Source organism: Talpa europaea (assembly GCF_964194135.1).
Source record: "Talpa europaea genome assembly, chromosome: 1".
Lineage (NCBI taxonomy): Eukaryota > Metazoa > Chordata > Mammalia > Eulipotyphla > Talpidae > Talpa > Talpa europaea.
Window position 1 is genome coordinate 35,894,673 of NC_140073.1, and position 26,611 is coordinate 35,921,283.

Genomic DNA, 26,611 nt, shown 5'->3' on the forward strand with positions numbered 1-26,611 from the left:
AATAGCTTGCCCCAGGTACATCCTGTAGATGCAACCAATGTATAGCTGAGTGGTGATCTCCAGTATACCTTGTGCCCCAGCAGAAGAGAGGGATCACAGTGCACTGCTGAACCCCAAGTCTTATGGACAGTGTCCTAGTCCGTTTGCATGCATTGACTTCCTTGAGAAAATCCAGGTCCTGCTGGTACCTTGCTGCCTGGAACTTTGGTTCCCAAAAAGGTTAAAAGTATGTATTCATATCCCCTCACAGTGTTCATGGGATTCATTTCAGTTTCTGTGTGATCTCAAGTAAAGCACTTAGCACCTGAGTTTTCATAGCAAGCCAGGACAGGAGCGTGAAGCTTGCTTGAGTGCTCTGAGTTTAGTCACTACATTTGAAAGTGGTGCCAAATTTTTGAAGCTTTTTAAAAGATAGGAAAAAAGAATGAATGAAAGAATAGGAAAGAAAGAAACCTCACAGGGTTTTAGTTATCCCCAAAAAGACCACTCCCGGTGTCTGGGAATGAGCACAAATTGTGAAGTCAGCAGGCCACTGAGCAGACCCCTAATGGATACCTTAACCTGCTCTCTTCCTCTTGTGGAAAATGTTAATGATGACATCCACCTCTAGGGGTGGTTGGGAGTTAAAATTAAATAATTGCATCAAGCACGCAAATGAATGTCTGGTACTAAGTAAACCTTCAGTAAGCAGGAGATCTCTTTCCTTAGCCAACAGGGTGTCTTGCTCCATTTATAATGTACATAGATGTTGTAACTGAGTCACATGGACAGGCTGCAGTCTGAGTCACCTACCCCCAACAGGAATAGCCAGAAGCAGAGAATGACTTGCCATTGGTCATATTTAGAACACTACTTATAATGAATAGGGAAGGCTGAGAGGGATAGGACTTGGATCTGACTCTTCCTCAGGGATTAGACTACGCTCAGATTGCTGGTTCACATGCTAACAGTGAAGATGCAGACTAGACAGTCTCTGATCAGTCCTGAAAAATCAACAGCAACTAAAGGGGTTTCTCAGTGGATAATGGAGCATAGCAGCAGGAATTTGGGAGGATGATGCTCAGATGTGAAGAGAAAAAAAAAAAAAACCAGCACAGGGCATTATACTTGGCAAGGATCTGGGATGGGGTGCTAAGTAGACTCTTGGACAAAGATGCATCAACAGGCACTGAGGCAGAAGGTCAATGAATGAATGTGCGTCATGAATTGGGACTCTTTCCATTTCTGAGATGAGGCACTGTATTGGGGCCAAATGTTGAGCCCAAGACAGCTGCAGCTAACACTGAATCCTGGAAACTGAGGCAGAACTCAGTTATGGAAGAGGCTCAGATGGTCCTAGTCATGGGGATGGGCAGGGTGCAGCAGCTGGGGCCAGAGTGGGCCAGACACTGTCCATCTTGGAAGGTGGACAGTGGCTGCCAGTTGGTTAAAATTTTACTCATCTTCACAGATGTCAGTGGACATTGCTCCAGTGTTCTTCAGCGGTCACACAAAAGGTTCCTTTCTCCTGCTTCTGCCTTCTCTCTCTTCTCTCTGTATCCTATCTAAATCAATGTGGGTGACATTTAGCTAAGAAACTTCATTAGAATGTTGTTGACAGGAGGGAGCTATACATAATGGGATACTATATTGAATGTCGTGATTTTAATTTGGGTTTAGTCATGATATTTAATTTATTTTGAAATCTCAAATCTCAGTAATTTTTGTTTATCAAAAAACCCCCATAAATTTAAAACAATCACAAAGCATTATTTAAGGTCCCCTCTTCCAAGCAGCCTTCCCTGGTTTTCTGTTGATGGGCTCCCTCATTGACTCATGCTGCTCTTTTACTCATGACACAGATTCTGGCTCTCCATTGTTCTTTCCTCCAATCCATCCACTATACTTCCCAGCTGGACCAATAGTTCTCTTTGGGTGCAATCCCTCTCACCCTTGCAGATTAGGCAATGTCAGGAGACATTTTTGGATGTCATGGTTGAGGGATCAATGCCCTTGACATTTAGTGGGTACAGGCCAGGGTTACTACTGTATACCTACAGTGCATAGGACAGCCGCACAACAATGAAAGATCCAGACCAAAACATCAATAGTGCCTCTGTTGAGAATCCCTGGGCTAGATTATAAGCATATTAGGCACTGACGTGATGTCTCAAGATTCTGGCAAAATAATAATCACCACTGGGAACTAACATTTATCAAACTCTTACTGTGTACCAGGCATTGTTCCAAACACTTTCTACATATTAACTCATTTAACCTTTTTCACTGGGAATTATTGTTATCCTGTTTTACAGATGGGAGACCTGAAACAAGAGGAGACTAAGTAGCTTGCCCAGGGTCACACAGCAGGCAACTGGTGAAGCCACTCATTCGTAGTATGAATTGTAATAATAGTAGCAGTAGAATTTTTTTCATTTGTGCTAAGCCAAGAGCTTTGTACTTATTGGCTTATTCCATCTTTGCCATGCCCCTGTGGAATAAATGTTCTGCAATGCCCATTCAGATATGCAGAAACTGGGACTTGATAGATCTCCCCTTGGAACTATGAATGTGTCAGTCTCTCCATTGCATGTAATCCTAAGAAGGCAAGGACTTTGCTGCTTTCTTGCTCTTCAGTAGTGACCTAATGATCAGTGCAGGGGCTGGCAATAGTGCACACTTTGTAAGTGGCTAAATGGGCAGGGTGAAGAATGGCAGGGTGTTGGGTGCCCATGGGTACCGCTGTGGAGGCCCAGGCTGACTTGGCAGATATGCCACATTTTCTCTGCCCTGCTGCTTTCCTGTGGTTTCTTCCTTCCCTGACTCTCAAGCTGCCCTATGAATGGATCTTCTTGTCCCCCTATAGAATCCAAAAGGTGGCAGAGACTGGCTGAGAGCATCTTATAGCTGGCCTCTCTGGAGGCTTATCAAAACAAGCAAGAGCTTCTGGTTGTTTGCAACAGCTAAAGAAATTGTCTGTATTAAACCCCAGATTTTCAAGCACTTTTGAAAATCTTTACGACCTGCTCTCAGAGGAGAGATGAACTTTCTGGTAGCTGATGCGCATGCCCCTACCTAATGAAATCTGATGACACATGAGGCTAGGTAGAGATACTTTTCTTTTTTCCTTTGACATCTGGATATTTTCAGAACTTAGCTAATTTTATCCTATTTACATCAAACATGCAGGTAACTCTAGACTGTTATATCTGTATTATTTCTGGGGAGGTATAATAAAATTATGAATGACAGTAATTGACATTACATGCTCTAATTAAATTTCCTTTGCTGTGAATCAAAACCTTTTAGTCCAAGTCCTGCAGTGCTATTTCCAGACTTCTCTTTTACATACTCTGATATGTTAAGCAGCAGGTATGACATAAATACATTTTTAGAATTCTAAGTCCCATAGATTAAATGAGTTAATGTGTGCAAGGTCAACTTAATACCAGCCACATAATAATTATTAATCAAAAAAGTTAGCTGATTATGCATACTTTATGCCTTTTGAGAGGTTGGCTGTTTGAGGAATATGATGCTTCTTAAATGATAATCATACAGCTGGCAGTTATGAAAGGGTCCCTTTTTCAAATGAGCTTGGGTAGCGTAGTAATTGCATCCCAAAATTTCTCCTTCTAGGTCTTTTAGATGGTCTACAGCGGAAAGTACCCCAGATAATCTGCTTGTACCCCAGCCCTCAAAGCAACAACACCACTCATCAGTAATGGGGAGCTGACAGCCTTCTGGAGAGGAGGGTCTGAGTACCAGTGCCTTGGGCAACACCCCTGTGGCAATTCTAGGCATCAGACTGCTCCTGGGCTTTGGAGTGTCCTGGAGCACCTCTGCAGCCCTGCCTCCTGGCACCATCCAAATTCTGGTCTTTGGAATCAGCGGGAAGTAGAACCCCCTTTTAGTTTATGGTTGTAGTGCCTCCTTTCAGCCCACAGCTTTTCCCTAAGACTGACTCTCAGCAGGATCATCTTTGTCTGTTGTTTAGGTTTCTTCCCACCTGTGGGGCAGAATGACTTTGGCATTGGTCCTGGTGGACTGACCACAGCAGTGGGCTTTCCTCCCTACTCCCACATGTTGGGATCCTGGGTCTCTGCAGAGGCACCCCACTCTGGCACAGATGAACTGGTCCCAGTGCCAGTGTCAGGTCACCTCCTGATTCATCTGCAAATGAAACAGGTGCCCTGTACAGGGCCTGCTTCCCCAGCAGGCTTTGCATTAAACCAACCATCCAGCAATCCCAAAGGACCACAGTGAATACTTGAATATTTATTCAAATACAAGAAAATTCTTATCTTTTCCTTAATGCATGCCTACAAGTTCATGCCTGGAAATGTGCATGTAGATATGCAGACACACTAACATTTTCAGTAACTACTATGGGTTCAGTTCGCTCTCCTGGAAGAACAGGTTCCACCACACCTGCGCAATGGCTTTAGGGCCCAGCGTGGTCTTTCTGTGTGAGGGGCTGCCTGGGGTCACCCAGCCATGCCCACCACTTGCCTCTGCCTAAGGAGATACTTAGGACCTTGAGTCTGTGGGTGCACTAAGAAATATCGGCCATAAAATTCACTACTCAGTGGCCCCAAAATTGACCCCTTGAAAGTACCCAGCCCGGGCCCGGCTCTACGGGTAACTCAAGGCATGTACCCCGACTGAGAGAAACAAGCAGGCAGTCCAGACTTCCAGTTGCTGAGAGGCAGAATCCTGCTCGCTTTGCAGCAGGTCTACGAGTCTCATGTGGCATCATATTAAATTATATAGGCAGCCACTTGTTCTCAACTGATGCGCCGAGCTGAGAGTTGTCTGAAGCAGGCAGCATTCTCCCAGGAAACAGTTGAAAAGATCCTAAAGCGCTGCGGGCCTTCAGGCCTCTAAGGATCCGCCTCAGTCCAGAGGGGTATGGATCACTGTGGGGAGAGGGCAGCCCTGGGCAGAAGATACCATGATTGTGACTGAAATTATAGAACATGGGCTGCGGGGCACTTTGCCCTAAAGGTAGGTCAGAGCCTGGGCAGAGGTGGAGATGCTGCAGTGGGAGGGGGGATTCTCTTTTGGGGGTACCCTGGTCAACTGCAGGCTTGTCTCTCATGTGGACTTCTGAGATGATAGGTGCCCTCCTCCTCTTACTTGTGAAGGTTTTTTAATATCAGCCTGACCTGCCTTAGCCGAGCTCTGTTGTGGGAGAGCGCTATGGAAGGGCGGGAGTTTGCGTGTGTGTGTGTGTGTGTGTGTGTGTGTGTGAGAGAGAGAGAGAGAGAGAGAGAGAGAGAGAGAGAGAGAGAGAGAGAGATGATGTGGGGAAGATGACTGTGAAATAAAGGGGTGAAAGATCTGGGAAAGCGAAGTCCTAGCTAATTTTATAGGTGGCTGTCTGTCCTATGCACCTACATAGTGGTAAATAGTAGCTTGCGTTCTAAAAGCGTAGAAAGAAGCTTTTGGCCTCTGTGAGCGATTAGCCTGCTAAATGCTTTTCCTGAGACCTAACTGTCAGCTCTACTACATTGCTGGAATAAAGAGGGTGTTGTCATTCTCATTAGTTGCAGTAATATGAAAAGGACAAATCTCTTATTTCAAGAGCTCATAATCCATCATGCCTAATGGACCTTTCCAGTGCCCTCCCCGCCAAGAGTTCGAAATAGATAAAGACAGGACCTGAAATGGGTTTGAGGGCTGTGCATGCAAGTTCTTAGCAAGATTTGCCACTCAGGTTCCACCCAGGTTAAAGGTCTGAAAATTCACATTTGGGTTTATGACGGGGCTGAGATACCTTCCCATGGATTTTGACAGGTGAAAGGTTACGTCATTGTGGACTCCTTGATTCAGTTCGGAAGAGGCCACAGTGAATAATAGTGGCCACAAGCAGCAACTTGTCAGGGAAACTGTCTGCCCCCTGGGATCTGCAGTGTTTTGACCAGATTAGCAGCTTACCCTACGCAGCCCTTCGCTTGTCTCTTTGGCACCCCCTGGAAGACACTCGTGTGAAAGGGTCTCAGCCAGAAAGAATAGCACGCGGGGATGCAGGAAGCAGGAGATTTTGAGGGATCAAGAGGTTACAATTGACCCTTGACCACTCCATACAGAGCTGGTGTTGCCCTTCAATTGACGGGCATGATGGATGGAGCGGACACAGGAGGAAGGAAAATGCTGCTAGAAAGAGAAAAGTGATATTTCATTGTTTCACTAAGATCTCTGGAGACTAATGCAGGTGAATATCTTCGCTAGTGCTTACCAGTTCTTTGTATAAATTGCCATTTACAGCATTTTATTAACTGAGGGGCTTTGATAGACTTTAATTATGGATTTTTATAATGAAATCATTATGTATTAAGAATATTAAACTATGCTTGCCACATTAGTTACATTTCTTTTCCCAGAGCAACCTTATTCTTAGTCTCTTGGTCTGTCTGCTTCCTTATTTTATAAAACAAGCCTGCAGAAACCTAGCTTCTGCTCCTCTCACCCAGAATCAGTATCTAAGTACCATGAAAACCAGAAAAGCAAGAACTTTTTGCTATGGAAAACTTCTAATAATCACAAAAGTGGATAGAAAGTGTAGCTGACCCCCAACAAACCCCTCACTCACTATAATGGCAATAACCCCAGATCTAGTTGGTTTACACCTCCCATCTGACCCTCACCCCATGCTGTAAGTTTCTTTAGAAATAAACCTGATATAACATTTCAGAATCTATATTTCAATAATAGATTTTAAGGATTCTTTTTCAAATACAAAGATATTATTTATAGACAAAAATTAGTAATTCCTTGATACCTTCAGCTATTTAATATCATCATTTTGATTCCTTTATTTATTTTTTGCCTATGCATTGCAATTGCTTGATATTCTTTCAAGTCTTGTTTCTTCCCTGGAATAAATTTATCAAGGAAATCTATAGAAATTCCCACATTCTTGATCTGCTGTTTCTTGATGGTGTCATGTAATATGTTTTATATGTGACTCACTCCTGATGTCCCCCAATAGGTAAATAGATCTAGGTTTGATGGTGGGTGTCTCTTTGGGAGTGGGAGGAAGGGAGACAATTCATCTGCTGTGTCCCTCCTAGAGAGGAGACATGGGTGATCATCACCTACAGGTGTGAATTCTTCAGGGCTTTCCAAGTGGCTATATTCTGATTCGGTCCATTGACATGTATTATACGATGAACGTTTTCTTAAGAAGTATTTGGTCAGCCATAGGTACAGTTTGATTTTGAAAGCTAGGATAAATGTTAGGTCCTCTCCCTTTATCAGTTTTCAAAATGAGTGCCTCTCCTAGCGTCCTCTAGAGATGCTATACATTGTTTTTCTAGTGATAATTAATTCATGGATTTAAGTGTATTTTTTATGTTTAAATCCATTGCAGTTAATTATCCTTTTTTAAAAAAAAAAATATTTATTTATTTATACAAGCACTGGGTATAGTCAGAAGCACAGAAGGGTAAGAGAATTCACCAGAGCCAGAGCGGGCAGCAGAACAGACAGACTGACAAAATACATTGCTAAGGGGAGCAGCGGGCATGGCAGGAGAGGTCTGAGCGCCATGTGGGACCCTCGCTGGCAGCTGGGGATCGAACCGGCGCTGCAGAGGCTGCAGAGGCTGCAGAGGCTGCGGGCAGCTTCGCAGCCCAGCGCTCAACCACTGCACCACCAGGGGAGGCCCTAATTATCCTTATTGATGCTCAAACTTTAGTCTATTTGGCCAGTAGGAGCCTCTTTGATATGACCTTACCTTGTTGAAATTCATAGCTTATTGGTTTCTGACCATAAGATGTTTCCAGGTTTCATGGCATATATTTTCTGCTTCAGATAGGGATTTTGTTGTTTCTCCAAAGAGCCCCTGATTTCTTTCTTTTTATTATTATTATTATTATTTATTTATGCACATAAGAGCTGGGGTACAGGCCAGAGGTGGGGGGTGAGAGGATTCACCAGAGACAGAGTGGGAAGCAGAACAGGCAGACTGAGTGAAATACACTGCTGAGGGGAGCAGCGGGCGAGTCAGGAGAGGTCTGCTGCGCCATGTGTGTAGCTCCCTGGCCAGGGATCGAACTCGTGCTGCAGAGGCTATGGATAGCTTCATAGGCTGCATCTTAACCCCATGCACCACGAGGGAGACCCGAGCCCCTGATTTCTTATAGTGGAAAATGGCATTACATTTTAGAGGCCACAATCCAGTGCCATGGGTATTGAGCACTTTTTTTTTTTTTCACGTCTTAAAATTTATCCCAACCACAGTCACCACTCTCTATAGTCCCACAGCCATGGAAACCACTGTGGCCACCACCCTGCCGCCTTCACCTTCTCTCAGGTATCTACCTCCCAGTTCCCATAACACCCATATATGTCCTTCTGTGTTGTCAAGCATTTCATGAACCATTTTCCCACTTCCTCTTTCTCCATCTTGTCCTTTCTCATCTGTTTGAAACCCAGAACAAAGGAGTAGAGCATAATTTCTTCAGGTCTCCTCCAACTTCAACTTCATGTCTGAGATCTTGGCTTGTCCATGTCATTCTTGTCTCATTAGATCATCTCTGAGCAGCCCCTCTGTCTTCTGCAGTGCATGTCTGAGTTGCTAGGTACAGGTCAGGAAGAGGTGGGAGAGGGTAGACTCAGAGTGACTGACCACTTACTAAGGCATGTGCTGCTATGCTGGGCATTTTATATGTGTTAAGTCATCACAGCTTCATTACAAACCTGTGAGCCAAATATTATGATTCCCATTTCAGAGGGGAAGAAATGTTCTATTAGAGTGAGAGCCGGTATTCACCCAAGCTCTACCTTGCTGCAGAGCCCAGGCCAGTCAGATCACCTTATCACAGTGGTCTCCATCCCAGGAAGACTTCTATATAGACGGACCCATAGGGAACCTTTTCCGACCATCCTGCAAACTCACGAAACTCTATTTTACTTACCCTTAAGTGGCTCCCATTGCTTTCAGGATTAAATCCACGCTTTGTACATTCTGGACCTTGGTTTCACTCTCTGAACACCCCACAGTAAGAATGTATTACTCTCTATAAGTCTTCTCCAAAATATGTCTGTTCTCCTGTCTCCCTAGCTTTTACATCCCCACTACCTCTTCACCTGGTGAACTCCTGTTTTTCTTTTAAGAAGCAAATGCAGCATCTCCTTTGAGAAGCCCTCCCTGATTTCCACCTCCTTTGGCTCCCACAGGGTACTTAGCTGTACTCTAGGGCTGGATTTTACTCATCCTGATCCCAGGACCCAGCACAGTGCCTGGCTCAGGAAAAGTTGCTCAGCAGGGCCGTTGACTGCATATTTATATAAATGAATGAGTGTGGTATCAGCTATCCCATGCCTCCTAACATCTGCAAAATGTTATCTTCTCTGAAATGGTCTTTATGGTTTCTTGTGGTCTCTGTCACTCTTTGCTTCTGTTGTGCATGTTTATTTTTGTCAACAAGTTAAATTATGCTCTGGGCTTGGGAGACGCAACTGGAATGAGGCCCCCAAAGCATAGCCTTGCATGTAGTCAGGACTCAATAATTATCCACAGAATTGAATCAAATAGGAGGTTGTACAAAAGGAAGCTACAGTGGAAGTGTTGGGCATGCAATCAGCAGAATGCCAGACAGACAGTTAAAGCATCTTCGATTTACTACAATTTCTTTTAATAGGTCTCTGTACAGATTTGCTGTCAACATGGATTGTTGGCTTAGAAAAAGAGCGGGGAGCTGTAATGGCTCTTGAGATGCAGGATGACTAGCAGCAGCATTTTGACACTTCAAGTGTGATGGTCCTCACATTTCCCCTGTGGGACAGGGCTCAATCATTCATGCTAAGAGGGTCTAAGGGATAAGCAAAAATGCCTCCATCTAAATGCCACCCTCTTTTCCCCCATGTCAGAAACAGCATGTTTGCCTTCTCTGCTTTCTGCTTTGTTCCCTCCAGTTCATTATCCTTATCCTTTTCCTCTTGAAGCTTAGACTCGCCCAAGATTGTCTGGCTCTGATGTGGAAGGTGGGGCTGTTTATTTTGTTTCTCGGACTTGGCTGGAAGCAGAGGACTGTGCATGGGCCAGTGTCACCATACTATTCATCCATTCAGTAAATACCCATTAAGCATCGATTATGTGTCAGGTGCTGGCAGAGCAGTGATGGCAAGGCCTTCGTCCTCTTGGAACATTCAAAATAATGGACGAGACAGATGTTCTAGAGATATGCACACAGGTGTATAATTACCATCAGTGGTGAGATGGAGAGAAAAATAGACATAACAGGTCTGGTACCGCCTTCTCCATGAAGCCCTTCTTGACCATCCCAGCAGTGCAAGGCCGACCTGGTGCTCTCTTGTCACCCGGAGCTCTGTTCATCAAAGCTCTGGATATACATGACTGGACTCCTAGGGCAAGGTTTTGTTCCTTCCTCAAATAGTGTGTGCATACAGCGGGTGCTCTATCAGCATTTAAGAGGGAATGAGCACATTCAATGGTCCTCATTTCTTTAGGTGAACGATGCATAGATATCCCCCAGGACCATGACCGTAACCATGACAGAGTAATGAACATGTTATGAAACTTCAGCTCTATCCCCAGGAAGAAGGCGTCTCTATCCCCGAAAGGTGGTGGAGGATGAAAGAATGAACAGAAGCACCTTGGCACAGGGCCTAGCTTGGGCCACATCCCTTCTCCTACCCCCAGAATTTTCCTCAAGGCGAAAGCTGCCTGCCCATCCCTTATTTCCTGACATTCTCAGACCACCCTAAGCAAGGGCAGGGACAGGACTCTTATCCTGCTCATCTCTGACTCCCTGGCTTGTCAGAGTTGGGACTAAGGAACGGCTTCTATTTGAATGGCACCAGCTTAGTGTCCACATGAAGAACAGGACTCTGTAGCCCATCCATTCTCATTTGCTTCTTCCTTGGAAAGAAAGCGTATGTTCTCCTCCCAGATTGGTTCTGTACTCTCTTAACTCCCACCCTGTGTCCTGGGGAGAGAGGAGGGAGGTTCCTGGCATCTGATTTCCCCAGTGAACATAGATGCTCTTGCCCTGCACATTGCCACCCCCAGGGACCTCTGCTCAGCCCAACTATGTAGACAGTTGGGTGCACATAACAGATTCCCACCTTAACCTAACACCTCAGTTTTTCTGTCCTAGGACTCTGCCTTCTGAAACCCTCCTTCCCAGCCTATACCCAGGAAGTGAGGAAGGCGCTTCCTGAGAGTCACCCCAACTAGTGGGGAAGGCTTCTGGACATAGTTCTGGTCTACACAGCTCCTCAGAGAGCCCCCAGAAGGGGTGAGCCTCACTTGCCACAGGCAACCAGCTCAGTAACATATGTCCCTTCCTTGGCTTTTCCTAGGTCTCTGTCACTCTCCTTGCTTCCTCACCCCTTCCCCTGGGCATTCTCCCCACTTTCAAGCCACTCCAATCTGAGACCTTAGGAAAGGAGACCAGCTAAGCTCCTAGACTCATGTTCTAGAGAACTTGTCAGGGAAGTCACTTACACTTTCTGAACTTAAGCTGCTTCATGACAGAGAAGCCTGTGTTGAGTCTCCCATAGGGGTGTGCACCCAGTTCCCCAGAGACACCGTGTTGCCACCTGAGTGCCCACTCACCCTTCATAGCTGGGGAATGACTCAACCATGCAGATTCAGCCACCACCACCCGCCCCCCACCACCACCACTGGAAACCACCTAAATGTCCAACCGATATGGTGCAGTGTGTCCCTTCAGCAGGGATTGAGGAAGGCTTTTAAGTGGTTTTTTTTTTTTTTTTATGGCATAAGAAACATACGTGAATGATAAAAGCAGCCTGCAGAACCGTGTGTACCTAGTACATTAGTATGTGTGTACAAAACATAGAAAAGCTGGTAACAGAATTTATCACTAAGCCAATCCTTAGTTTTTTTTGTATTTTCAAAGTTCTCTTAAATTAGCATATTTTACTTTTCTAGCTAGAAATAAATCAAGCCATCATTTAAAATGTACGAAAAGCTGGCTCAAAGGTCACCGTCTTTATAGTCTGTCTTCAGAGAGGCTGAGATTCCATAGTGTGGCCAGGCAACCTCAAGGGCTTAGCATAGGCAAGATTCTTCCCCCATAAACTCTCTTCTGGTTTTATGTGGGAATGCAGAAGTGACTGTGTTCTAGACGTTTTCATGTAAAAACAAAAACAAAATCTGTTACATAAAACTGAGTCAACAGAGTGTAGTTAAGAATGTGAACTCTGGGCCCTCCTGGCCTTGGATTAAATCTGGGCTGCTCCGTCTAGCTATGTGTCCTTGGTCAGGTTACATAACCTCTCTGGGCCTCGTTTTTGTCTTCTGTAAAATGAGGATAATAACAGTACCTAGCTATTCTATTGTTGGAAAGCTTAATGAGCTAATAGATGTATTAACGTTTGTGCCACATGTCAGTGGTTGGTACAAGGGAGTATGGTGTTTTCTTATCATCAGTGTTTGCAAGAGAATTTCCACACACTGTGCCCCTTCAGACAAATCCAGAGTTTGCCCACCAGTGAGCTGGTCTAATCAGAGCACGGAATGCCCTAATCACTCACCCACCACACCCAGAACTCTTGTATCCACAGAGGCCACTGCTGGGGACCTAAGTGGACTAGTGGTTGATATGGTGCTTTTGTAACAGCCTTGAGCCACCACAAAAATAAATGGCTGTTCAGGATTAATAACTAAGAAACATCTAGACATGAAGGGCAAAGAGCCACAGGGGAAATGAGGAAAGGAAACTTGATTCAGGCGATACGTAAAGACAAAGCAGGTGAGATGCTGAGGCTGCACCAGGTAGCGAGGACCCTCCTGACCCTCCTGTGGCCTCTGCATCTCCAATACCCTCCTCTGTTGCTCACTGCCCCACCCTGGAAGAGCTCTCTGTCCTCAGGACTGGGTGCAGAATTATGTGGGGGCCTAATGTTATATTGCCCTGTGTGCCCCCTCCAGGCACCCCTAAGCTCTTATTATGTGCCTAGCACTCTGATGGGCTCTGTGGACCACCACAGGTAGCTGCCCTTCATGAACGTGCTGACCCCAGTAGGGAAGTACTTGATTATCTTTGTTTCTATAGCTCCTGGCCCAGTCCCTGGCCATATGTGTTTATGAATGAAAGAGGTAATAACTAAATCTGCGCTGGCTTTTCTGGGCAGCTCATTGAACCCACACTTCCCATGTAATTAGCATACAGATCAAGTTCTATGGTCTCCCCAAGGCTCTTATTAGAGCTTTATGGGGTTTGTGGAAATGCAGATGTACACGCATTCACAACAACTTGGCATTTATGTTATAAACACCCAGGATGGAGCAGCTACAACACCTTATCCTTAAGTAAGAGCAGACCTTTAAAACCAAGAAGTGGATGTGCTTCTTACTCTAAAGAAATAATGGAGCTTAGCTTGGAAAAGACAAAGAACAGTGATATATTGTTCCCTTGGACCTTCTGTGCCCATGTGGTGTTTAAAATAAATTCCCATGGTTTACTTGAGACCTCCACCAATGTTTCTATTCAGATGGTTTTGATGGCCCAAAGCCAGCCAATGGTGCATCCATCTCTCTCCTTGCTTAGTGGTTATTGGAGGGCAGCTGAATCACGTGCTTGGCTGAACAATGAATAAATGCCCCAGGGCCATTTGCTTGGCAGCCTGCCAGCTGTGCAGAGGCTATAAAACTGACCAAAACAAAGACTTTGGTGGAAACACTAAGACTGAAGACTATAGATTCCCCCTGTCAGTTCCCATAAAATCATCAGCCTCTAAGTTCCCTTTGTTGGCTGTGATCCAAGGGCCGGATGTCAGACCCTGGTGACCAAACAGCTGTGTCAAGCAGAGAGAAATGTGGTGAGAGCCTGCCAGTCTGTGGAGGCCACCAAGACTGGCTGCCATGTTTACCTGATGCTTTATATTATGGCCACTGGAACCGGTATCCTTTTAGTTAAAATTTAAAATGCTCTAGTTTAAAGGCTAGAATAAGGGACACTGGGATATTGTTGCTGCTGCTTCTTTTTTCATTTGGCAATCTCACTTAGAAGAAAAGTGAACCCACATGTTGTAGGCAAGAGTGTGTATTAAGAACAGAACCCATGCTCTTAACCATGAAAGCTGTAGTACAAGCCCCAGCAATCTGACTGTAGAACTGAGGCTACCAGAGGGGAAGCAGGGGAGGGAGCACAGTGGATTATGTTGGTAAAGTATGGGTGCTTGGGTGGTGGGTGTGGTGTGGTAACAACACCTGAAGGGGGAGATCCTATACTTCCAAAAATACAAACACTGTTGTAAAGCATGATTACCTCAATTTAAAAACAAAAGGTGTTGTAGACAGAATCGTAGAATAATGGTTCCTCCAAAATGTCCAGATCCCAATCTCTGGAATCTGTGAATGAGTTACTTTACATCAACAATGGGAAGTTAAGGTTGCAAGTGGAATTTTGGTTTCTTATCTGTGGACCCTAAAACAGTAGATTGTCCTGGATACAGCACCCAGTGTAATCATAGAGTACTTAAAAAATGGAAGAGGGAGGTAAAGAGGTCAGAGGAATACAAAGTGAGAATGATTCAATCCTCCCACCCCGTTGCTGGCTATGAGGTTGAAGGAAGGGCACCACAAGCCAAGGAAAGCAGATGGCCTCTAGAAGCCAGAAAGGGATTAATCCCTAGAGCCTCTGTAATGGAACATAACCCTACAGAACTGTGAGGATAAGAAGTCTGTGTTGTTTCAAGCCACCAAGTGGGTGGTGATTTGTCACTACAGCAAAAGAAACTAAGACAAAAGACCGCACCTGGATTACGCATAGGTAAAATTTCCAAAGGAGATTGTTAGACCGCTGCACCGTCAGTGGTGATGGTTGTACTAGCACAACATGCCCCTTGTTGGGGAAGCAGAGTGATGCTGCCTGGCAGCCTTCAGTTACGACAAAGAGCTATCTTTTCATCTCAGCCCTGGAAACAAACAAAAAGTGCACTTTCTTCTTGAAAACATGGGTTCTTGCTTGGAAGTGAGTACAGCTTGTACTGTGTATGGCGCTGAAACAGTCTCTGCTTTCCTGTGATTCTGTAGGGCTCAGCGAATGTTGCGTAAGTCCCTATGGTCTCCTTGGTGATGGAAGAAATATATATGTGTCTCATAAAATCATGGATTTCCTCCCAGGGAATACTATTTGGTTTTAAAAAAGCAAATTTGGGCTGATTTTTTAATATGTTATTTTTCCAATCATTTCATTTTTAATTACAAGGTAATATACAGTTCCTGTGTACCCTAAACCCAGTTTCCATTCTTATTTACACCTCAACATTAGTGTGGTTCACTTGTAACTATTTGTTACAATACAATTACAGTGTTGAAATATTATTGTTAACTAAGGTCCACATTTATTTAGTTTTTAAATTTCTTTAGATTTCTTTAGTTTTTACCTCCTGTGCTTTTTCTGTGCCGGGGTCCCATGGAGGAAATCACTTTCCATCTAGCTATTAATTCTCCTTCGGTTCCTCTTGGCAGTGACAGTCTCAGGCTTTCCTTGGGTTTGATGACCTTGACAGTTTTGAGGAAGACTGGTCAGATATGTTTTGGGATATCGCTCTATTGGAATTTGATGTTTTTCATGACTAGGCTAGGGTTATGGGTTTTGGAAGGCAGATCTCAGCAGTAAGTGATTTTCATCATATCACATCAAATTGCCCGACTATGATGTTGATCTTACTAGGGTCAGTGCCAGATTTTTCTACTGTAAAACTACTCTTACTCCACCCCCTTCCATACTGAACTCTTTGAAAAACAGTTACTATGCATAGCCCACATGTAAGGGGTTAGGGAGAGGGTTATGCCCCCTCTCTTTGAGGGCATAGACACTACATAAATTACTTGGAATTCTGCAAAGGTCTCTTCCATTTATTAATATACTCAATCATTTATATCACTGTGGATACTTATTTTGTGCTTTGAGTTATAATGTAATGTGACTTTACTTACTTTGTTGCTCAAATGGTTCTAGTTCCTTACTTCCTGATTTCAGACTCATCTTGTAGATTTCCTCACCAGTCCAAGAATCAGCCACTTTTCCAAGGAACCCTGGTTCCTTTTATTAAGAATGGTTGTAGACACAAAGATCTGGGTACCAGATATGTTCATTGCTACTGGAATGTCATTTCTTTTAGCTGCTCTCCGTTAACACAACAAGGAAAGATGTGTGTACATTAGATCAGGTATAACACCTATCTCCAAATATTTCTACATGTACCTATCTTTATATTAAGCTAAACATGAGTTCTTACGGATGTCTTCTACTCTAATGACTTATTACCACATGGGTCATCCTAGCTTTTCTCCCTTGCTTATCTGTAACCTCCAACTCCACCATGCATATCACCACCATCCATTACTTCATTGTTCAGTTCCAGTGTATAGTTGGCCCTCCATATACGTGGCTCCCACATCTGTCAATTTAACCAATCATTACCTTTGATTAGTTGAATCATGAAGTCAACCATGTTGAATAGGAAAAAAAGAGTAAAAAAACCCACACTGTTCAAACTCGTGTTCTTCAAGAGTCAACTGTGTTTTCTCCCAGTCTGTGGTTTGTCTTTTCATTCTCTTAACAATATCTTCCAAAGAGTAGAAATTTTAATGAAGTCTAACTTTTCAATTTTTCTCTCAGGGATTGGTCCTTTTGGTGTTAAATATAAAAACTCATTCTCAAACCCTAGATCACATAGATTTGCTCCTGTGTTGTAGAAATTTTATACTACTGTGTTTTATTCTTAGGTTTGTAATCATTCTGGGTTAAATTTTGTAAAAAGTTTATCTGTGGATCTGTGTCTAGATTCATTTTTTGCATATGGGTCTTTAATTGTACTATCACCATTTATCGATAAGACTATCCTGTCTGCATTGAATTGCCTTTGCCCCTTTGTCAAAAATCAGCTGACTGATTTTGTGGGCAGATATCTGTTTCTGGGTTCTCTTCTCTGTTCCACTGATCTCTGTGCCTGGACATTCTCTTTATACCCCTCATACACACACACCCACACTTTCTCTCTCTGACTCCCTCCTAGTGTTCTTTGAACCCCTGCACATGTTCTGGAGTATAGGAGATGTCTGCAGCTATACTGTTGCTCATGGAGAAAAAGAAAGGGAAATCACCATTCACTGCAGACCTACTGCTTTCATCCCTAATCCTGGTATACCCCCATCCGTGAGGGAGTTCAAGCTCCAAATCCCAAAAAACACCAAATTAACTGGCTTAAACAATAAGAAAACATAATACATCTCTTGTAACAAAACACATGAAGCCGGGGATGGTCACTTAACAGTATCAATAAGAGCCCTTTCTTTCTTTCTTTTAGGTCAACCTTAGCATATTAGTAGTTTCTTGGGGTAAACTTAATTCATGGCTACAAAATTGGTGCAGCAAATCCAGACATAACTCCCTGATGCAATAAAGATTAGAAGGAGAAAAATACTTTCTCTTCCTTGGGCTTCTCTTCAAATTGGAGGAAAGTTTTTTCTAGAAACTTCTAGAAATTTCTTCACAGAATTTTATATGACAAGGCTTGAACTCATCACTGATTAAAAAAATTAAGACTACCATTATTTGTTTGATAATCTGTCAGGACCTCACCTAGAGGCATGGAGGGAAGGGTCTATACTGGAACAAAATGTGAGTTCTTTCAGCAGGGAAAAATAGTAAAATGTTGATTAGGAAATCTGCAGTGTCAGCTACACCCTTGTTTTATCAAAAATTGTTTCATACAGAATTTCCAAGAGGTTAAGCCTCTTACATAAGGTCCCACTGCTGATAAAAATAGAAGTAGGGTTCAAATCCAACACTTTCAAACTCCAAAGCCCATCCGCCTACTTTTTCTGTGGTGCAGCTAAAGCCAGAGTCAGCCTGCATTTCCAGAAAAGCCAAAGCCCCTTTCTCCTGGCGAGCACTTCAGGACTGCTCTCCTGCTTTCTCAAGCCCGACCTTTGGCTGGGCATTTAATCTGTTTATTAAGTTATGACTAATGGCGCTGCAAGACACTGAGGGCTGTGCATTCAGACCTAGTTTTAGATGGTTAGGGGAGGTTTAAGGGATAAACATAATATTCATATTCCATGCCGAGAAAATTCAATTGCAGCTCTTTTTTCTTCTGGAGCACAGGGATTGGTGGGATTGGCGGGATTGGCGAGGGGCTTCTGCTGGGTCCTGCTTTGGCTTAATAGAAATGAAACCTCCAGAGCAGGCGGGCTGTTTGGGAAAGTGGCCACTAATGCAGCCCCATGGGGCGGGGGTCCAGGCCTGAACAGGGCAGTTTGCATATTCACTTTTATAAACAGTTGGCTCCGAGTCAGCAGTTAATGGGATGGGAATGATGTTCCTGTACTGAGTGATTTCCTGAAAAAAACATTTGCAATTGCAAACATATCTCTGCCTTTCTGCTCTGGTTTGTTATGTCTCTGAGAGTGAATTAAAGAGGCAGGGAGGGTGGAGAGGAGTGTTTCTGACTGGGGATTTTTCATCTGAAAACATTTTTAACAATAATCTACACAGAGAAAGAAGTCCCGTACAGCTCCACCTTTAGGAGGTCTGGCTGAAAACACTACATTCCTGAGGGTATAAATATCCCTGTATTCACAAATTGGCTCTGGTAGTAAATGGTCCCAGGACAGAGACGATTGTTCTTTCCTTACAATATGTAAGGTGGAAATGATATCCCCAAAATGTATGTGTGGGGAGATGTGAAGTATGCCTGAAGCTCAGGTCAGGCCCAGGCTGAAGCTTTAATGTGGATATCAGCAGCACTTAGATCTATGGGCTCACCTAGGTCAATACCTCCCAGGTGAGTTCCCTGTGATGATGGAAGTTTTCTGCATCTGTGCTGTATAGTATGGTATCTTCTAATGACATGTGGGCTATCGAGCACTTGAAATGTGATCTGAATTTTTCATTCATTTCAATTTAAATATGTGCTATGGCTAATGGCTATCTTACTAAACAGTGTAGATCTGGGGAGATAGAGATTGAGGAGAGAAGGCCCTAGGCACGAGCTAGTTTTTTCACTGGCCTGTAATCCCAGCCTGGTACCTACATTTAAATGTGACTTTACTTCCAGTGCTTTGCATAATGATGCTTGTTAAGTAGTAGAAATCTTCTTTGCAAGAAATAGCCTGGATAAGAAAGCAAAATGCCAGCTAGGGAAAATATAGAAGAAATTATGGAAGTCTCAGGAAGCATTTGATTTTTGCTATAAAGCAAATACAGTCCTATACTTTGAGTCGTTTAAGCCTTGAAGGTGTCAATCTTAAGTTGTTTTGTTTTATGGAGGAGAATTATGTGTTGGTGGGTGTCTGTGAATTTAGAGATTTAAGACAGTGACTGTCAAGGGCCCACAGCAACAGGCCTAAATACCAGCTTCATAATGTGAGTTGTGTCTCTTTAGGGTAGAGTGTGTTTCACTTTCTTTGTTAGGCAATCCCGTTCCCTGTCCAACTGCAACCATCAGTGAGTTTGCTAATATGAAAGAACTCTTTGTAAGTGGCTGCCTGGTGCTTAAGAGTTCTTGCAAGTATATGCTGGCAATTGGTGAGGCCAGAGTCAGTGAAAAAAAAATAAAATGGAAAGATGGGACATTGCTTTCCCTAAAGTTGATTGCAACTGTCATATTAGCTCTTAAGAAACTTGGTGATCAATGTCTTCAGAGAAAATGGTCTTTCTGTGCTTAATTGATGGAAAGTAATTATCCAGATTGGAACTGAATAGAGGTAAGGGGATTTAAGTCACTGCTTTCAGTGAGGTAATCCAAGGTCAGCTCTCAGCAAGTGTCCAACAACACACCACTGGTTTTGTGATACAATTTTTTAAGTCTTCCTGTTGGGGGCGGGTGCATGGAAGAAAGTGGGCTGTAAGTCTTTAATGGCCATTGACCTCTTACTTTTCTTAAAGAAAGTGCCCTTGTAGATTTGAGGGTTTGAAAACTGTAAAAGAATTTGCTGGGCATCAGTCGAGCTCCTCATGGTCAGCTGAGGAACCGGGCCTGGAAGGGCGAGGTAACCCCAGCATCAGTAGCTCCTCAGAGCTGAAAGGACAGAATCAGAGCCAGGGAGGATGTGGGGCTGGGGTGTTCTCCAGCAGGGGCTGAGGGAAGAAGGAAAGAGGTACTGTTCAGAACAATTCTCAGGGAAACCAGGAGGCAAAAGGCAGAGTCTTAAAACGCCAGTGCCCATCTCACTCCTATGATTATTTCTGAGAGGAGGCATATTTCTGTGCCATTGAGAATACCCCACCTCTCTGAGAGGGGTGTGAGTTAACATTTGAAAGAGGTGACATGAAAGGTCCTTTAAGCAAGAAGAGGCAAGGACTCAATTGCAGGCTGAGTAACCTAACCTTAGTGTTAAGGAGCCTCGCTTCACCTCACCCTGCCCCCAATACACAGCCTTATCCCACCCTCCCATCTGCCACACACATCACCACCCCACCCCCTACACACATTCCTACCCAACCAACCCCTATTCCTCCTCACATCCCCCCCACTCCCCTGTCAGTGGGCTGCAAGTGACTCTGCCTTCCTTCTCCTCACAGTCTCAGAGCTCCAGGAGGAGGGCATGAACGCCATCAACCTGCCCCTCAACCCGATCCCGTTCGAGCTGGACCCTGAGGACACCATGCTGGGTAAGTGGGTCTCTTGTCTCTCGGGGCAGCCTCCTGCCACCCAGCAGAACCACCCCCACTGATTGCCTTTTCTTTTTAAAGAGGAGAATGAAGTTCGAACAATGGTGGATCCAAACTCGCGCAGTGACCCCAAACTCCAAGAACTGATGAAGGTAAGAAGAAACTGGGAGGCATCAGGGACCTCCCAGACTTGGCAGGCATCACTGCAGAGGGGATGAAAAATCACAGCACTCCCTGCCTGCAGGTCAGGGGGCGGACAGCTAAAATGTGGGCATGACAAATGCCAGCAAAATGGTGTGGACTGAGCGTAAGTGCTGAAAACGCTGGCGGAAATGAGCTCACATTTGCAGGAACTTACCATTCACACCTTCTAGGACCGTGGAAGGTACCCTGTGAAGTGGGATTTTGTTTCACCCCCATTTTACAGATGAGTAAACTGTGTAAAAGTGATTTACTTATGCTAAGTGGCAATGTTCTGTGTGATTCCATTTACATGAAATTGTCAAAAAAGCAAAACGCTAGTGGTTGCCTCAAAGCCAGTGGTCATGGGGGAGGGGAGGTGAGAGCAAAGGCACCAAAGGAAGCCTCTGGGCGAGGGAACCATTCTCCATCTTGACAGGGGTGGTTACACAACTGTGCAATGACCAAAACTCAAACTGGATAGTTAAAATTGGACTTTGTCGCATCTAAATAACTTAGTAAGCATTAACTTGTGCAGGCTGAGTTTCTTTCCTGATAAATGAAGCTAATGTCCCCTGCCCTCAGGGCTGTTATGTGGATTACTGAAATGAGACACCACATGGGACCCCTCTGCTCAGTACCTGCCACACAGTAGGCCCTCAGGTAATGGCAGCCTACTAAGATGTGGATGAGAAGAGTGCACTGGCTCCATGGAGAGGCACCTTAGTGGCAGGAGACAACATGTGCTTGAGAGTGAGGCAGACAAGGGTTCGATTCCTCCCTCCTCGAGGCAGCTCCGTGACCTTGCACAAATTGTTCACAGCTGAATTTGATTCCCCTCCTGAACTCAATGACAATCATCTGACCAAGTGTCATAATGAGAGTGCAATATTTATTAGTAATTATTAAGATCCATTTTTGCTGAGTGTTGAGCCCTTGCCATATGCAGTTCTTTTCTACCACCTAATGTGGGAGATGTTTTCATCCTCACTTTTAAAGGTGGGAAATCAGGCTCAGATCAGATAACTAGCTGGTCTTACATTCATAGACCCCAGAGGTACAATACCCAGGTCCCTAGATGACAGGAACACAGGTTCACAGACCTCAATGGTGCACAAGTTGATCAGTGGCTAAATCAGGGATTTTCACATCAGTCTGGCACGCCAAAGCCCATCCGCACGCCCACCTGGTATTCTTTGTGAGCATTGTCTGCCATTAGGGTAAGGAATGGTAGGGGGGGCAGCAGGGGCTAGGGACACTGGGGCTTACACTTGAAAATGAACAGGCCTGTAGGAGACGTACTCACAGCTCTGTGAGTTTGCGGCTAGTTCTGCCGTATTTGCGGCTAGTTCTGCCGTATTCAAAATGTGAAGTTGTAAGGTCTGTCCAGGACAACAAAGATGACTTATAAGAAAACACCCCATGACTCTTACTCTCATTCCCTTTCGCTCTCTTCAAGGTATTAATTGACTGGATTAATGATGTCTTGGTTGGAGAGAGAATCATTGTGAAAGACCTGGCTGAAGATTTGTATGATGGACAAGTCCTGCAGAAGCTGTTCGGTAAGAGGAGGCTTGACTGTTGCAGAGGATGTCTTTATTCGGTGGGCGGATAGGTCTCTTCTAGTTAGAAGTTGTGCTGTTTTCAGGTATTCCAGTTCACCTGGGATGGAGGACAGATAGGCAGAGTGTGGTTGGTATCTGTTATACCAGACTTAATCACAGAGGGAGCAACCGAGGGTCATCCAACCAGTAGAGCAAAGACTTCACGGTAGGACTAAAAACATGCCTTTTCCTCTCTTCAAAAAATTGTGCATTCATGTACACACCTTTGTAGCTCTATTTACGTGTGTGTGTGTACCTGTCACCTACGGACAGGTGCATGTGTGCGTCCCTCTCCAGGTTGGGGGAAAGTATGTAGGAGCATGTGCCTCTGAGGTCCGGCCTCTGTGCAAGTGTCCATGTGTGTCCCTGCCTTGGTGCACAGCTATTCATACAAGCATTTATGGACGGGCTGGAGAGAAAGAATTCAGAGGTGATCTGAGTGTTGCAAGGCTGAATTCAGCTTGATGATTTTGCACTTCCCTTCACTGTACCCAATTTGATCACTCATCCGAACCTTTCCCTAAGTTCTGGCTCTCATTCTGAGCTGCTCCCTTGGCACCTCAACCTGTGCACACTACACAGAGAGCTCATCTACTCCCCTAAAGAAGTGTTTCCCCCAACCGCACAGAAGCCCTTCTCCTATACCATCTATGGGGTGAAGGGTTCTCCAAGGCCCATTTCTTCTTGCTCAAAATCCTCTTGAATCCATCCTCCCTGCCTTTTTACTTGTCTGAACTATTAAAACCAATTTAAACTCACCTCTTTGCTCCCCATCTTAGCTACTCAAAACCATTCCCTACTCAGCCAACAGAGGAAGCTTTTCTAACCCCCAGTCTAATCTTGCCAGTACTTGCATATAACTCAGTGGCACCCCACCCCCCCCCCCCCCCGCAACCTGTGGGACAAAGTCCAGCCCATTAGTACAGCATTCCAAGCATTTCATCACCTGACCCCCAGCCGTCTTTTCAGCCTCACCTCCAGCCACTCCCACACGTGGCTCGGGCATGTGGATTGCTTAGAGGAGTGCCTGGCACAGTGAGTGCCTAGTAAATCTCTCTCATTGCTCTCATTGTCGATTTTATTTCTATGTATACCATTGCTATTACGTATGCTGTGCATGTCAGCACCACGATGCTTTTACCCATGTTATTCCTTCTCCCTCTAAGGCCGGTCTTCTTCCTTTACCCGCAATTGCTCATCCTTCCAATTTCTAGAATCAATTAAAGGTGCCTCCCTCTTATAACACAATCATAAACATAGACGTGATAGTCCTGTTCTCTTCTGTGTTCAGATTCACATATGTGCAATATACATGCCTTATTTAGGACATCCCATGTTGTTTGTAGCCTCTTGTGGATGTGGGCTTCTCAGAGGCAGAAACCAGGTCTTTTTCTCCACTGCTGGCAGGTTACCTCGCACGTCATCTGGTATGTTGAACGACTCATTTATAAAAGCTAGTAATGTATAGGAAGCGAAACTGATTCGGTTCTCAAACATCAGTATTAAAGAGTGTTACTACCTAAATGCTTGTAAATGCAACTGAACAGTGAAGAAATGCAAGACCTCGGGCACAGGTAGGTATGGGAAAGCCCTGGCACTCAGGGAGCTTCCCTCCTAGTAATGGCAGCGTTCTCTTTCTGCAGCCAATTTCCAGTCGGGATCTCAAACTATCCCAAAATGTTCTACACTGGACTTTGAAAGCAAGGGTGGAATGTGGCTGTGGGGTAATGGAACATGTTTGTGAAGGAATCTTGCCTCTGGAATAGTGACAGACTGTCCAGCATCACCTCTAAGTGGGCTGTAGCTACGGTACCCCAGATGCGATTATCTCAGCTCTCCTCCCCATGCTGGGAAGGTGCTGATGACAGATTGGTTGAGAAAAGAGGCATCACAGTTTAGACTCACTGTGGGCCTAAGATGCACACACACATCCAGAGCCACAGCAGGATACGCAGTGCAGTTGAAAATGTGCAGCAAGAGCTCCTTAGAGGGATCTGTCTGGAGATATTTTTGGGTGTCCCCTCTGATCTTGCGTTCCCCTCTGGCTATTTTTCTATCTTCCTTCTTTCCAAGCCAACTTTCTCAAAAGAATGTTTGGCACTCATTCGATCTGCTTCTACCACCACTAATCATTCCCTTCTGAGGTACAGGCTGGAGGCCAACCACATCCATCCACCCACTCTTTCTACCAGGGGTCAGTTTTGACCTCCTCTTAGGTGTACTGCAGCAGCAGCTGACTCTACTGACCGTCTCACCCCCATCCCCCAGCCAGGGGGTTCCTGTTATCTCTTGCTGCCCTGCTTCGCTTGCCTGTGACGCCCACTTCTGTCTTCATCACTCCTGTAATAGTTGGGATTTGTTAGTCATCCTTCCTTGGCCCTCTGTTTTTTTTCTACCCCTACAGTTTCAACCATTACCTACATGATAATCACTCTCAGATCTGTATCTCCAGAGCAGATCTCTCTGAAGCTGTCCAGTTATCTTTTGACTACATTCCACACATCTCCATCTGATGTCATATGAGCCCCTTATAACCAACCTAACCTGCTTATCTTCCTGCTGCTTACCAAATCCATTGTTTTCCACCTCGATGAATGGTATTACGACCAGGTAGCAGTGACTCATGTTCGAAAGTAGGAGCCACCCTAGATTGCTCTTCAGCCCTCATATTCAGTTACAAACCCTGACAGCTGTACTCCCAATCAGTTAGCATGTGAGACGCACCGAGACAAGCACCTGACTCCCTGGGCCAGGGCGGTGGGGCTGCTGCCATGATCCTGCTGCCCCCTTAGCTCAGAAACTCATTTTTCTTAGTTTCTTTGGCTCCAAAATCCTTTTCTCTATGTCATGCTGTTTCCTGCCCCAGTAGCATGCTGAAGTCCTCCCAAATCTCTATTTTGCACTATTTGTCATACACTTTAAAGCCACAGGCCATTTGTCACAGTTTCAGAGTTGTAACCATAGGACAGAGAGCGCCTGTCTACCCAGCTTCCCTAGCTTCCTCTAGAATTAACATCTTACCAAAACTAAGAAATTAACCTTAGTGCCGTGTAATCTAAATTACAGAATTTAGACTTTTCCAGTTTTTACCTCCACATACCTCTTTGGGTCCAGGATAGACTCTAGACACTCCACTGTGTTGTCTCGACTCCTTAACATCCTCCATCCGTGAGAGTTTGACTGTCATTCATGACCTTAGCACTTTTGAAGAGGACTAACAAGTTATTTTGTAGTGTCATCCCCAAAAGGAAGATAGAAAAAGAGCCAGAGGGAAACAGAAGATCAGACGGGGCACCCAAAAAATATCTCTAGACTGATCCCATCAAGGAGCTCTTGCTACATATTTTCAACTGCAAACTGGTTTGTGTGTACTGCCTGTGGCACCTTAACCTCATGATTAGATTAAGGCTCTACACTTGGGGGAGGAATACTGCAGAAATGTGTCCTTTCCAGCATGTCATCACGGAGAGCATGTGATGTTAACATGACTTGTTATTGGCGATGTAAGCTTGACCCTTTAAGATAGCACCTACCAAATTTCTTCACTGTAAAGTTACTGTTTTTCTCTTTGTAATTAACTTACAACAAGGGTGACACTTTCACTATGCAAATACCTTATTTCTCAAATTTCTCCAACTAATTTTAATCAGAATATATGATATAGTTATTACTGTGATGTTCTAGTAGAGCTTTTTTAGTTTGCTTATTCTGCTGCATTTGTTAACTGGAATTCTTCTGTAAGGAAAAGTCCAGAGCTCGCCATTTACTTACTGATCCAGCTGGGTACTCACTATACAAGGTAGGTTGTAAAGCAATCCTATCATTGTTCGCTTTTTGCTCATTTACTTCCAGCTTTGACCACAGGGCACTCTCAAGTTAGTTCTGGGTACTTTAGCACAGATAATCAAACACCTATATGCCTAGTACAGTGCTAACACCTCATTGCCCTGTGATTAATCAGGGGTGATCAGTTCCAGAAATACAGCTTCAAACTGTACTGTGGCCTCGCACAGAGGAAGAGGAGAGGGCTGTTTGGGATCATTAAGCTTACTATGAAATACCTGGCTTAGAAGAAGCTAGAAATGGAGAAGAAGCTCACATCTCGGGATGTAGGTTATGGGTCTATGGTGATGACGTGGTGGGGCAGGGTCTCAGAATCTAGAAGTGAGAAAGATGCTGGAGCAGGGATCTCTTGGCAAAAGACTGTGTGTGTTTTGTTGT

At 44.5% G+C, this 26,611-nt stretch overlaps 1 protein-coding gene across 1 annotated transcript in view; it reads left to right on the top strand.

Moving 5' to 3' along the window:
* PARVA (parvin alpha) overlaps nucleotides 1–26,611 on the top strand; it is a gene marked incomplete at its 3' end in the record, with an annotated part of 149,033 nt that overhangs the window by 71,752 nt on the left and 50,670 nt on the right. The window contains exons 2-4 of the mRNA XM_084254500.1: nucleotides 20,517–20,606; nucleotides 20,688–20,758; nucleotides 22,246–22,348. Coding sequence (XP_084110626.1) covers nucleotides 20,517–20,606; nucleotides 20,688–20,758; nucleotides 22,246–22,348 — 264 coding nt within the window. The remainder of the gene's footprint in view (nucleotides 1–20,516; nucleotides 20,607–20,687; nucleotides 20,759–22,245; nucleotides 22,349–26,611) is intronic.